A 15,328-nucleotide genomic window follows, 5' to 3' on the forward strand; every position below is an offset into this window, starting at 1 on the left:
CTATTGACAAATCTGATTCCATACTAAAGCAAACGCAATAAATTCGTTGTTCATTGCATTCTCTTGGAAGTTATTAAATGTACATGAAGAATAATAAATCAGTAAATTAAATTAAATCAGTGATTTTATAAAATTTCAATAAATGTAAAATGCGCCAAGACATGAATGGAGCCTAGCTGGGGGCGTGTCATATCGCTGAGTCATGAGGGTTAGGTTTGAGCAGGTACGAGGCAGAGAGAGGAAGGGACAGGAAGAAAGAGGAAAAAAAGAGCCCCACCCAGTGAAGTTTGTTCACTTCCCGTGCCCGATTTACCACTGACACGACGTTGAATTTTAGGCTCAGGTAAGAACAATCGAAAATAAGCGTCGTGTACTTACTTTTGGCGTTTATTCACTTGATGTTCTGATGGTAAAAACAAACTGAACAAAAGAGCAATTATTTGTGTTAGGTTTTACGTTAGTCGTTTATACTTTTGTTTTTTTTTCTACCTTCTATTTTACCAAATGATATACAAAATATGTACATTAAATCACAAATGTCTCCAAAAGTACGCGATGTTTCTCTGCTCAAATGTAAAAAGGCCGGCGAGCACAAACCATCGTTGAATTACCTGTGTTGTCAATGAACCATTGGAGGTACATTAAAATTAAACCAACAAATTAAGATTTGTTGCGACGAACCTCGAACAAATACATTTCAAATACATTTTGTTGTGGTGAGCACTTTTTTGAATGACAGCGAGCCTGGCAGGCGTCATGAACTGTCAAAACTTGTGATGTGACGTTTGCGAACGAACTAAGTCTTTTGAACGGCTCTTCATTGTGAACGATCTCTTTATAAAGAAATATCCCCCTACCGCGCCCCTCTATCGCTTGCACGGGAGCTTCATTTAACTTATAAAGCGCTATGAACTGCACTGCTGTCTTCTCATGAAAGTTAATTAGAAAAGATTGTCGGCAGATCAAACTGGCTACAGGTAGAAAGAAGTCAAGTCAAAAATGTATTTATAAAGCACATTTAAAAACACCCTCAAAGCATTGACCAAAGTGCTGTACAGTCACTAAAATATAAATTATGAAGCACAAATATTGCAATAACAAGCAGCAATAAAATCCCCACGTATAGCGAGCCTGGACCGCGGAACTTTCAGGAGCAACTAGTTTAGAGCAGTGGTCCCCAACCTTTTGATCACCACGGACCGGTCAACGCCTTATATTTATACAGTGGTACCTCGGTACTCGACCATAATCCATTCTGAGGTGGTGGTCGAGCACCGATTTGTTCGAACACCGAAACCAATTTTCCCATAAGAAATAATGGAAAGTATGTGTGCACAAGTAAATGTGCACAAGCAGTACATGATAAAGATAAAGATAAAGATAAAGATAAATAAAGCATTATAAACCATTTTGTATAATTTACTTACGTTTTGGAGAGTGGTTGATGGCATACAGGAATGGATGTGGAGAGGACGGGAGGGAGTTACTCCTTCCATGATGACGCTAGCTAACTGCGACGCGAGGTCGGACACTCGTACACCACGTTCATATTTTGCTATAATTTCCTTCTTCGGTTCAATAGTGGTCCTCATTGTTTTCCTCTTTGCCTTCCCCTTATCACTGTCTTTCTTTGGACCCTTTATTAAGGGCTAGAGCAACACGAAAAAGTTTAAATCCGGGAAGAAATACTCGAACAAACGTCTTACTCCGCTGGCGGTCTGAGTTGAACTGGCGCTTACCCGCTGGCCGAGAAGGGCCGAGGAGCGCGTTCGGGTCGGCTCGGCTCGGCTCGGCTCGGCTAGTCGAGAACCGAAAATCTGTTCGAGGTCCGATGCATTACCTACTTGAATTTTTTGGTCGAGCACCGATTTGGTCGAGTATAGAGGCGGTCGAGTACCGAGGTACCACTGTATTGTGGACCGGGAGGCTGGCTGCTAAATATTGTGCTGACAATGCTGCGCTATCCTTAGCTTAGCACAGTAACTATGGTTCAACAGCTGTTAAGCGAAGCAAACGCTGCACATACCAGTTGTCCCAAGTTCACGCTTCCACCTTTCGACAAGCCAGGCGAGTGCTCTTGCTTGGTTCTGTTTTGTATTGAAAGCTCAGCTGGCCGTGTTGGATCGCTCCCGGTGACCGCAAAGTAGCCGCCATGATTCATTGAATGTTCCCGAAGTTGATTGGCTGTGGCTACGCGAAACACGGAAAGGGTAAAAAATAAAATAAAATAACTTCACGCGAAAGGCGAAATTTCAATTCTCGTGACCGCGCGCGGCCATTTGCGTCGCTCCATTCGTGACCATTGCATCGCCTGACGTGCATTCGCGCCCAGTCACGCGAACTCCATTGACTACAATACAAAACTCCGCTTTTTTGCCTACTTTGCGTTCAGTGTGCGCGTACCATTACACTAAATCATCTCCAAAACATTATTTCGGGTGCAGCCCACACGGCCTGGTACCAGTTGATCCACAGACCGGTACCGGTCCGCGCACTGGGGGTTGGGGACCACTGAGTTAGAGGCCCAAAGTGCCCTGGTAGTAATGCGAGGCTGAACAACCTCTGACAGGTAGGATGGCACCAAACCCTTTAAGCACTTAAAAACAATTAATAGAACTTCAAACTGGATCCTAAAATTAATGGGCAGCCAGTGCAAGGATGCAAGGACAGGAATGATATGATTGGCTTTTTTTTCCTAGTCAGCAAACTGGCAGCTGTGGTTTGTGCTGACTTGAGTGCTGACTGCTTGAGACCAACAAAGAATTACAATAGTCTAGGCAGGCTGTAACAAAGGCATGGATACGTTTTTCAAAACCATTTGTGGGGAGATACGCTCTTCCTTTTGATAACAGCCTCAACTGAAAAAAGCTTGCTTTGACGATCAAGGTTTTTTGTTTGTCAAATTTAAAATCACTGTCTAAAAATAAGAGTCCCTATGACACTGTCATAGCAATCCAGGAGGTTTTGTTGTCAAAATAAGATTATTTTAAGGAGAGAAAGTTTCCTTCCATTCAAGACTGGATGTCATTAAGGCAGTCTAGCAAAACCTGGACAGAGACTGGGTCATTTATTTTTAACTGCAGATAGATCTCAACTGCAAAACAATGGAACAAGATATTGTGCTTTCTAAAAACAGATCACAAAGGTATCCTATACAGTGATCCTTTGCGCCTCGCCTATCGCGCCCTCAGTGCATCGCGGATTTATGGGGGGTAGAAAAAAAAATATTGCAGAGAGACGTGCCTGACAGGCGAGTTATCTATAAATACACTTGTCACTGGCACTCCTTGGAACTCGGACTACTACTGCATTACACATATTTACTTTCATCTTAAATGATGAAACCTTATTCACGAAATGTACTGGTATGGCCTCTTTTTTTCCGTGTCTAGTCACGTGCCTAATACTTTTAGCACTTCCTCGGATGTCCGACTAGAGTGGGTAACAAGACGGTTCCCGAAAATGATTAAAACGCAGTTTACATTTTAAATTCCAATTTATTACAAAAGGCAAGAAGATCCCGAAGCTTGCTTTCGTCTCTCCTGTGTCTCTCCTGTAACAGCCTGTGTGCGCTCAGCGCGCGCGCACACACACACACACACACACACACACACACACACACACATTATGAACAGTGGTGGGCTGTCAAGGCCAGCAAGGCCTTCTCTGTTGGCCTATTATAACCTGACACTATCATAACTATAATAAACTGTAATAATTATAATAACTATAATAAAAGTTAATTTCATTTAAAATTTATTTTTACTAAATATATATATTTTACGTAAAAAATATTCTCCATATTCTGTTATATTTGTGTCATATTATATCCATATGGTTACACTCCTACAAGTGCTGCTGTTTTAGTGTAGAGTTTTTAGCCAATTAGAATTCAGCTAAAGTGTATTGCCAGGCAGACTTCCAGGCAGACTTCATGTCCGCTTAGCTGGGAGGCGCTCAGGCATTCGCTTGAACAAGTAGAAGGCTTCTGTGGAGTGTGCATTGACGTATTGTATACAGGCCCAGAAGTAACAGGGAAAATATCATATGATTACTTTTCAACTATTTACAGTATTCACGAATTAATGAATCATACATTACACACTATAAACATACTTAAACATTTACTACACTCGCTCGATTAGCAACATTACATACACAGCTCTCTACATACACACACATATACTAATTAACACTTAACTTACTTTAGCATCTGTTATAACTGTGTAGAGGAACCAAACTTGAACATACGCACTCTATCACCGTTCTGACACACAAGCGTTATAGTTTTCTGGCTTTTCCACGAACAAGGCGTCGAACTGTTCTATAGCTGAATTACAATGGACCGCCATGTTACAGCGTCCCTGGCTTACGTCTTTTTCATGTTGCGATGTGGAATACTGAGTTTTTTCATCCCCTCTTTATGGTATTTTCATGGTTTTATGACAACAACAACCGTCATGGCCCTAGGGCAGGGGTCGGCAACCCAAAATGTTGAAAGAGCCATATTGGACCAAAAAAAACAAAAAACAAATATGTCTGGAGCCGCAAAAAAATAAAAGCCTTGTAATGAAGGCAACACATGCTGTATGTATCTATAATAGCTATATTAGCCTACTATCAAAATGATTAACTACGAATACATAATGAGGCTTCATGATTAAATGTTTATTTCTCCTGCAGTGCATCCTGACACACCACATGACTACCGGTACTCTGTTGTGCGATGCCGCCTCAAGTTTAACTAAATTACAATATTAATGAATTATGTTTCATTGCTCTGATTAAATTAAATAAAGCGGATTTTAGAAGATTTTATTCATGAGGATTCGAAAAAAAACAAAATGGAACATGCATAAGGTAGCCCTTATCTGGGCAATAGAGTGCAATAAAACGTAGCCTGCATCTATAAAAATAAAACATCAGCCACACACCTGCATAAACACGCAGTCTGTTCAATATCGATCACATCACTGGCAATTGCGTATGCTGGCGCTGAATTAATGTCCTTGATTTGTTGATCAGTGTTGTCTGCCATTTTAATCGTTCTTTCCTTCACTGTCTTGGCGGAGAGAGGTGTGTCTTTTTTTTTGTATTATCCCGGTTTTGTTTATGAAGTCCTTAAATTGGTGTTCTAACATGTTGATGAATGACTCCATGTAGTCACCAACTGTAAACTCTAATTTCTGCAGAAGTAATGCAATCACACTTTTTCTCTCATTGCCAACTGGGTACTCGGCTGTAAATGTAGAACGCCTTCCCTGAAAATGTCGTTCCACATTGCTATTTTTGTTATTTGACAACTTGTCGCTACAGAGCAAACATTCAGGCATTCCTTCCGCATTGGCAACGAATGCAAATGATTCGGTCCGAGAAATGTTGAATCATCTGTTCTCCTCACCTATTTTTCTCTTTTTCCCTTTGGGATCCATGTCTCATGGCCGCCGGTTTGTTTACAACGGCCACTTGCCTAGCATCCTGCCCTGCTAACAGAAACGCGTGTCTCAGGCTATGATGTAATTCTTTGTTGACAGAAATGTTGAAATGTAATATTTATTTTACACATTTTTACAGCATTGGAAAATGTTAAGAATGTTTTTGTCATGTTTGTCCCCCTACAGAAACCATATTAAAACGAAAAAAATATTTTTCTCCCCCGTCTTTTTCCATTTTCAATCATTTTTGAAAAAGCTCCAGGGAGCCAATAGGACCTCGCTAAAGAGCCGCATGTGGCTCGAGAGCCGCGGGTTGCCGACCCCTGCCCTAGGGGCTTAGCTGTATTTGTGTTTATTTGACTCCATCTGCAGGCATTTTTAGGTAATTGCACTTATTTTCTGTTGCTGTCAATGCATCCATGCAATGCGTCACTACAATGTTGGTCTGCAATTGGTTGGCGTCTCCTCACGGGGATGCTGGTCTGCTATTGGTCGGCCTCATTCTTTTCAAAATGGCGGAATGGTAAAGCTTTGTTCTATCGCGAGTGGTTACAAAACCGTAATTATAGTGCATTTTACTGCTTAATTCAAACTCGAAAGGGTTAGCCATCGGTCTCAAGATTGCTAGTGATGTTAAAGACAGAAGTAAGAAGATGGTTCATATGGAAACAATGCTAGAGATAATCAAGAAATACGGAGCTAGCCTAGCCTAGGCTACCCTTACTAGAGAATATGGGCATAACAAGTGCCACTAAAAGGTACATAAATCCTTTCTATATTTTCATTTATGATGTTTTCTTATTGTATACATGTGTATTATATAAACGTAGCACTTACTATACTATTTTGGTACCAATTTCTAATATGTATGTACAATTTTGATGTTTTTATATGGGGTTCTAAACGCATTAGCTATTTAACATAGGTTTGAATTGCCCACCATAAGGTGAATTTGCCTTACGAGCCCAACCACGGAAACGGATTCATCTCGTAACACGGGGGCCCACTGTACTTAAATGAAACAAAGTACATGCAGTTCCAGCACAGTCAATTAAAAAAAAAAAAGCCTAACAAGCTTTTTTTTTGATGTAGCAAGTAGAAAGCACAATATTTGTGTTAAAAGTAAAAAGTTGTCAGAAAAAAAATACTTCAAAAAGTACAATGTACAGGCAAATTTTACTTAAGTACAGTAATGAAGTATTTGTACTCTGTTATTTCCCCTCACTGTTCTTTTCCACACATGACCTTACTAACATTATATACTGTATAACCTGACTTCAAGTGACACCATTGTTCATGTGCATTTTGTTTCACAGTTGATCATGAGGCGGGGTGCACTTTACCATTGTCTGTTGTTGAAATCCTTGTGTATGGTGGCTTTGGGCAAGGACATCTCACCGTTCAGGATCTGTGCATGCAATGTGCGGAAGCTAGACTCTCAGAATGCATCAAACAACAGAGTGCTGCACACACTCACACGGGTACATTACACATGTGCACACACATGCAAACACACACTCGCACACTTGCACTTTAATGGAATGCGCTCAAAAGTGTGCATTTTTATAGATCGCATCTCGCTGTGACATCACATTTCTTCTCTTGATGACTGATGATGGTTCCTACGTCAAAACTCTGCTTGCATCACTCAACAGGTATAGTGGAAGGTAATGATTTAGGTCAAACTCACTTGGCGTACCACTTCGTAGTTCCTTTCTATTGATTAATGGTATGAACTTGCTTATGTGGGCCACAAAGTCTTTGTGGCAGTAAATAAGTTATATTTCTAATAACAATCGTTCTAATCAAGGCATGGTCAGGAAAGATGAAGTCATGATAATTGCTGCTCCTGTATACCTTTCATTTTTCCTTCCTACTTAATATAACAATAATACTCTGGACTATGACGGAGTGTAAAATCTTTATTAGCATAGCATCTACCTATAACCAAAAGCGGCAACGCAACCCGGAGTTGGGGTTACCCATCATGCATTGCGTGACAAACTATGGATAGCATTATAGCCCAAAATATATCACATTTCCTCCTCTCTTGCAGTAGATGTCCTACATACATTCAATTAACCATATTCACTTATTTTTTATGCTAATTTAGGAATGAGGGTAGACTTCCTCAAACCTTGACTGTACCTATGACTGTACTTATTCTGTGACACAGTGAACTTGTACTTGAATAGTACTTGAACCTCAGTACTAGTTCAACGAATAACTCAGACAAACAGAAGGGTGCGATTCTCTGGCAGGGGATCGGCAACATTAGTTTCTGTGGTCTCCACTGGAAAGTTTGCATCTGGTGCTGATTCAAAAGAAGATTAATCAGTCAATTTTCCATTTTCTTTGTGCAAAACTTGTTCCTTTTGTTGGTTTTGCAGCGTCCCTGACTGGTGAATGCGGTGGATTGTTCCGAACCTTGTGACAGGATGAACAGCTTCTAGCTATTTTCTCAATCTGTTTGTCCATTCTCACTATTACACTGTGCCCTGCACGAAGTTGCTGTAACACTTTTGTTCGTAGTGACATAGGGACGTAGGGAATAATGACTCTCCTTCTCCATAGCAAACAACCAGCCTGAACAAATAACTCCTCCTACCTCCGAAGGAAGGGCTTCAGGTTCGAATCATCATCTGCAGGGTGTCCCTTAATGATTAAGTCCATGACTGCAGACAACAAGGGGTCATTTCTCGTTCCCTTCTTTACTTGTGCAGCTGAAACTGGTGCTTTTTCCACCTCAGTGAAGTAGAAAATGTCTACAGTGTTCGACTTTGGCTTCATGATAGAAAGTGCAAATCTAGACAACCCATCTGCTTTGTAATGAGAGTACGATACCTGATGTCATATGAATGTCCTGACAACAGCAAAGCCCATTTCTGAAGTCGTGAGGAAGCGAGAGATGGATTTCCATTGTATGGTCCTAGGATATTTCGTGAGAGGTCGGTGGTCAGAGAAATGTGTGAACTTCCATCCATACAAGTATTGGTGAAACTTCCTGATCCCGAACACAATGCTTTGCGCTTCCCATTCCAAGTGAGCATGGATAGCTTCTGCCTCGTTCTGTGTCCTCGGAGCAAAAGCAATTGGTTTATCCTCACTGCCTGGCATTACATGAGATATTACAGCTCCCACACGATAGGGAGAGGCATCAAAGGATAGCTGGATCAGAAGTGACAGATTAAAATGAGTCAGAACCTCCGAAGCTGTTAGCGCATCCTTCGCCTTCTCAAAAGTCTCCTGACAGGCCGCCGTTCACTTGCATGCTTCTTCTTTGCACTGCAGGTTATGCAGCGGTTTCAGTAGTGATGCCAAGTTTGGTATGAAACGTCCATGATAGTTCATTAGTCCTAAGAAAGACGACTGGCTGAAATTTTGTGGTGGCCGTGCATCCGAAATGGCTGTGATTTTCGATGGTGCCGTGTGCAGTCCCTTTGCATCAATCAAGTGACCCAAATATTTCATAGATGACTGAAAAAACGTACTTTTCTCACTCACATTTGACCTTTCAGGTTCTGAGTCCATACTCTTTCAGTCTCTGTGAGTCATGTCCAAGTTGCGCAGATGCTTGTTATTAACTGCTCCTCTACACAGAATATCGTCCAGGTAGCATTGCGGAACCATCAATAAGCTTAAAAGTCTATTAATATTGAAATAATATCCGTAATGTTTCTTCTTTTCACTGTCCTAAATGATCTTAATTTTAAACTATTGTAGTTTGTCTCTATAATTTTAATTCCCAGGTGTTATCATTTTAAACTCAAATACAAAATCAAATTGTGTTGTAATGAAAATGAATTGGTACCGTTAATAAAAATGAACAAACATGAAATTAAAACATAACAGCATGCATTAGACCAACATGCATTAGACCAGGGGTGTCAAACCCATTTTAGAGTAGGGGCTACATGGATACACAGGAAAATCTATTCCCAAGTGGGCCGGAACAATAAAATAATTGTATATATTTATATAACTATAAAACTACAACCCCAGATTATATTCTTCGAGAAACACTTTTCTATTCTTCTAGAATACTATCCAAAATAGTACAAGCACAACACTATTCATCACAAAACTTTACAGTTACTAATGATCATAAAACATTTCAAGTTTTTCAATTATCCGAACAAAAATCTGCTTACTTTTTTTATACATTACAAAATTATCTCGCGGGCCAGATCCGGCCGTATGTGTGACACCCTTGCATTAGACAACCATGTGTTATATGCTGAGTACTTGTGTATTTGTTTGTGCGTGTGTGTGTGTGTGTGTGTGTGTGTGTGTGTGTTTGTTTGGAGATATGAAGGTTACCACTATGACTCTGTGTCCAGCCCTAGTCTGAGGAAGTCTACTGATCTGCAGAAGTATGTCTTCATATACAGGTGAGATACAATGTCGGATGATATGCTTACACACAATTGTACATGTTTAGCCAAATAGTGTTGTTTTCTGATTAATGGGTACTAAAATGAATTATCTCTCAGATTTTAGCACCCTCTCATTTAGTCAACAAAATTTATATAGACTTACAAATGAACTCTCACAGATGAAACCAAGGGTTACATTGATGAAATCCGGGGGTTATTATTGCCACTACTATGGACTTTTATTTGACTTGTTTTTTTTTTCACTGAAAAAGGTTGTTATCATTTAGGATAATTCGTTCGATCTACTCAGTGGGAATAAATTCAGATGCAGGACTAAATGATTTGAGAATCAGTTTTTATCAGAGGTGGGAACTTTGTCAGCACTGACGGACTGTCTGCCGCGGAAAAAATGTCATTGCATATTCCCAGACTGTTGATGAAAGCACAACACTTCTGACATTGCCTAGTTGTCCATTTTCATCCGTGGAGTGGACTTCCGTCAGAGTGTGACAGTGGAGTTTTTAGCTTTACATCCTGTGCTTGGTGCAACTACAGGCCATAATCTGTATGGTGGTGTCAAGACCCCTAGCCCAAGTCTACCGGTGGAACCAAAGCACCTAATTGTGTATGGTAGTCGAAGGCCAAAGGTGATTCGGTCAGGTAGGGTATATGGACAGTTTTTGAGTGCTCCCATGGAAAATATATTCCCTGAAGTTAAAATACGATTCACCCTCAATATGAATAAATTACCACCAATTTCTTTTTCGATTATGTCTTGAAAATATTTTATGTGACTGATTGATCGACAATTGCTTATATTTCTTTCTTTGAAGAAAATGTTTGTCTAATTTTGCAATTGCCCTCAGAAAATGTACTGATGGTGCCTTGAATAATATCGCCTCATTCATTTCGTGTGCACGTTATGAGGATTGCATGTTATCAGGGAAGTTTGTCCTATGTGCCTTTTGAACATTAAATATGCCTGCCAGAGCCATGAGACAATATTGCTTTACTCATCCCATCCAATTATTTAGTGATACTGTATATTTGTGAGGTTTTCAGTATGTTCACTTAAGCCCCCTAGACAATATGCACTCTTTTTCTTTTTTTAAATGAACTTTCAATCGGTCCTGCCCTTGGCTTGTAGTTAATTTTTTCATTCGTCCATTTGACTTTGGACACCCCTGATCTACGGCATTATCAATATACAGTATGACAGTCGACATATATTTTTGTAAAAAACGCGAAGCATTTAAGACACAGTTAAGTGGGAAGTGTCAGGGGAACATCATATTTTTCCTTCTTGGCAAAAAAGATATGCTTAAAGCAGGTCTCTGCAAACTAAGGCCCGGGGGCCAGATGCGCCTGTTTAAGGTTTTTAATCTGGCCTGCCAAATTTAGGGATAATTTAATGCTTTAAAATAATAACTTTCAGCACTAAAGAAAAGTTGCTGTAAGAGTAATTTCTATAAATAGTGAAAGATATGGGATTTGAATAGTACTTGTACTGCTTTTGTTAATTTTCTATTGAAATAAACCACATTTTGTTTTCTATTTTTAGGTCTATTATCAAAACACTCCGTCTATCTGTTTCTGGTTTTGTCAAATTTTAGAACCTGTTGTGGCCCTCGACTCAAATGTTTGCCCACCCCGCTTCAAAGGATTTCTATAGTACGGTGACTATTGACACTTGTATAATGTGAATGTATGTAACCACCGGTAAGGGATGCCGTAAAATATCCATCAATCTGTTTACTCTAGCCGCCTATCCTCACTAGGGTCACTGGCTAGCTGGTGCCTATTTTTTTCCGATAACTTTTTCAAAAATTGCCCTCAAATTGTTGATTTCATATTCATTTGGAATAATATGAATATGTCAACAATAAAATAAATGTGTATGTGTGTGTGTGTGTGTGTGTGTGTGTGTTCGTGTGCGCGCTTGTGTGTGTGTGTGTGTGTGTATTTTGTATATGTATGTATATGTATATATATATGTATATGTATATATATATATATATATATATATATATATATATGTATATATATATATATATATATATATATATATATATATGTATATATATATATATATGTATATATATATATATATATATATATGTATATATATGTATATGTGTGTGTGTGTGTGTGTGTGTGTGTGCACGCGTGTATGTATGTATGTATGTGTATATCTTAGTAATTAAAAAAAAAAAACTGTGATGTCGGTTTAAGCATGTTAACTCCTTAGTTTGATCCTGATGTTTTTGTCATATCAGGACAGAGACCGTACATGTGATTGGTGAACATCATTACCAAGACCAGAATCAGTTTGAGCGACCACCATTTGCTGTTTACTTCCACAGCAACTCAACTGGTATGCAAACAGCTCAATAACAATTTAAATGATGTTTGTGTTGTTTTATGACAACTACTTTTGTCGTCAGCTATTAAGAATTTTATTCTGGTCGGCCTGCACGCGAATCCAAGCAGAGCCGCCCAAGAAATTGACTCACTGTATGACGTCTTCAAGCAAGTACTAAACAAATGGAACGACAAGGTGACTCCACGTATACCGTATTTTTTGGATTATAAATCAGTTTTTTTCATAGTTTGGCCGGGCGTGCGATTTATGTGTGAAATTATTAACACATTATATCATTTCACATGTTATTTTCACAATCAACCGCAGGAGGGCGCTCTAGGGCCGTGTTGATCATTTCAACATTGAAACAAAAACAACTGGGAAGGGCTGAACTAAAATGGCACCGATAAGTCTGACGTAGGCGACATGGACGAGGAAGCGGTGCATAGTCTACCTCTCGAGTTGGGGGAGTTGTTTAAAAGTGGCACAGAGGATGAAGATTTCATTGGATTTAGTGATTAGGAGTGAAAATGACAGTTTGGTAAACTTATTAGCATATTCTTTATGCTTGAATTATCTGAATAATTCTTAATATGTTACGTCGTTACTGACATTACCAGGCATGTCAGTCATGTAACGTTAGTATACCGTACACTTATTCAGCCTGTTGTTCTCTGTTTTATTTTTGTTTTAGATTGCCTTTCAAGATAATATGTATGTTATTGGTGTTGGATTTTATCAAATAAATTTCCCCCAAAAATGCGACTTATACTCCAGTGCGATTTATAGCTTGGCAAAAATAATTTACACAGCTTGGCAAAAAATAATTTACTTGGTTCGTTTCAGAAAAAAGGCAAATACGAAAAATTGAAAAGGGAAGGCAAGACATTTTTTGTAACCTTTTCATTTAAGAAAGAACCATTCAAAATATCTTTTGCAATGGTTTATTTGTCGAGCAAATTGGAGTTATGGGTTGTTGTCTTTTAACACCATGTAGAGCACGGATCACCATCCTTTTTTTAAACTGGGAGCTACTTCTTTTGTACAATTGTACAGAGTTATTTAAAGAGTTTGATAACGGCCTGTGTGATATACGGGATCTACCTGGTGCCCAGGCACCGCATTGATAACCACTGATGTAGAGGATTTTTTTAAAAAAGGGAATCACTGAAGCTATACTGTAATTTTCGGTTTTAAAACTAATACTTGCATCAGTCCCGTCGCGCGGCAGTTGATGGTGACTCGTTAGCGCGCCACCTGCTTGTTTTTCGTTCATGAAAGGGGCCCCGTGTCTCCGGCCCTACACGTGGTGCTTGACTCCTTGTGCCGACCTCCTTTTGAACCCCTGTATGAGATGCCCCTTAAGTGGGTTTCTCTGAAGGCTGCATTTTTGCTCTCCGTTGTCTCTGCAAACCGGGCTGTCTGTCAGCCCTTCCTGCATCAAGTGGCACCTTGATGGTGTCACTCTGTGGCCTAATTCCGCTTTTGTTCCGAAGCTCTGATCTTTTTTCCTGTGTCATCAAACCTCATTTTGTGCTGCCGCCTGGGGACGCTGAGACCTCTGCAGACCTGTTGTGCCCTGTGCGGGCACTGCGTTTTTATGTGGCTGCTACGGCATTGTTTTGTCAGTCATCTCAGCTTTTCGTTTCATACAGGGGCGCTCCCAGGTGCTCCCCTCTTTCCAAACATTTGTTTCACTTGATCGTTAACGTGATCTTTGGAACACCCCTCACCTTTGGGAGTCCGTGCCCACTCTACTAGGAATGTCGCGACTTCTTTGCTATATGTGCTGTATATATGGTCATCTCCCAGCTGAGAGGCTGTGGATTCGATCCCCCGACCAGCAAGACCATGTCGCAGTGTCCTTGAGCAAGACACTGAACAACCCCCAATTGCTCCTAATGCTGCGTCATCAGTAGGTAAATGACTAGTTATTGTAAAGCACTTTGAGTAGCCAAGGTAGAAAAGCGCTATATAAGTGAAAGTCCATTTACCGAAGTCCATATATGTCCCCAGTGTCATATACATGACGTTTTTGATGGTATGCATTCTCGTCTTTCACTTGCGCAAAGGTTTATTCCGTGCTTTTAGCACCGACTCTGTCGTTTTCTTTGCTATGCTGATGATACCAAACTATACATGCCTGTAGAAATAACTAATCCTCTTAAGTAAAAGTGACCTGAAGGTCTGCCTTTCTGAGATTAAACTCTGGAATCCTCCCATTTTTCTGCTTCTCAACCCTAGTAAAAGAAAGATGTTGGTAATTGGCCCTGCTCATCATCAGCACTTAAGAATACCGCTTTGATTCTGGATTATTGTACTATAACTCAACTCTCTCTTTTCAAATGCATGTTAAAACACTACAAGAACTGGGTTCTTTCGCCTTTGTGACATTGGCAAGATTCACCCTATTCTATCTCCTAGCGATGCTGAAACATTAAATCATGCATTTATTATGTCCCACCCAGACTACTGTAACGTATTGTTTTCTGGACTTCTGGACATCAAAAACCTGCAGGCAGTACAAAATGCAGCAGCAGCACTCTTGAGAAGGACAAGAAAGTTTGATCATATTATCCCGCTACTAGCCAACATGTATTGGCTTTCAGTATACCTGATATGCGATATGCAATTTTAAGGTGTTGTTAAATATCTATAAAATTATACATGGCTTAGCTCAGTCGACTTAGTATCATCTATGTTCTGTCAGTTCTTCGGGCACAAAACGATGGTTTGTTAGGGACCCCGTGAGCTAAAAAGAAGACTGCTGTATCCTGCGCTTTTTCCATTGAATATGTTGTGCTGTGGAATGCCCTTCTTATGGACGTTCGCACAGCCACTTCAGTAGAAATCTTTAAATCCTGACTAGAAACATATTTCTACACTTAAGCATTTAGTTTATGGGTCTATCTGGCTGCAGCTTTCTTCTTTTCCTTCCCGCCCTCTTCTCCCTGTTTTGAGAGGGGGCTAGATGGTGAAAGACAAATTGAAAGCTTCTGTGTGAACTAGTGCCGATCAACCGATGTGGTTTATTAGCTGTACCACCTCTACTGCAGCATTTTTGTTCGAATGGATCCACTGGGTCAGACTGTGAGGAGGGTCTTGCCCAGTGGCATTTCCTGGTGTCATAGCATGGTTGCACTGCAGACTTACTG

The 15,328-nt window shown here is 40.0% G+C and overlaps 1 protein-coding gene across 4 annotated transcripts in view; it reads left to right on the plus strand.

Annotated features, from left to right (window-relative positions):
- Nucleotides 1–212: 212 nt before the first annotated feature.
- LOC148426869 (deoxyribonuclease gamma-like) overlaps nt 213–15,328 on the plus strand; it is a 20,921-nt gene continuing 5,805 nt past the window's right edge. The window contains exons 1-6 of one of the 4 annotated variants that reach the window (XM_088408717.1): nt 213–343; nt 6,752–6,916; nt 7,005–7,102; nt 9,743–9,826; nt 12,088–12,185; nt 12,256–12,368. In XM_088408717.1, coding sequence (XP_088264843.1) covers nt 6,758–6,916; nt 7,005–7,102; nt 9,743–9,826; nt 12,088–12,185; nt 12,256–12,368 — 552 coding nt within the window. In that variant the 5' untranslated portion in view covers nt 213–343; nt 6,752–6,757. Of the gene's footprint in view, nt 344–6,751; nt 6,917–7,004; nt 7,103–9,742; nt 9,827–12,087; nt 12,186–12,255; nt 12,369–15,328 lie in introns of those variants that run through there. The other 3 variants (XM_088408718.1, XM_088408719.1, XM_088408720.1) reach the window with 3 other exon arrangements.

The sequence above is a fragment of the Hippichthys cyanospilos genome, chromosome 2 (assembly GCF_059441005.1).
Source record: "Hippichthys cyanospilos isolate Australia breed blue-spotted pipefish chromosome 2, RoL_Hcya_1.0, whole genome shotgun sequence".
Taxonomy (NCBI): Eukaryota; Metazoa; Chordata; class Actinopteri; order Syngnathiformes; family Syngnathidae; genus Hippichthys; species Hippichthys cyanospilos.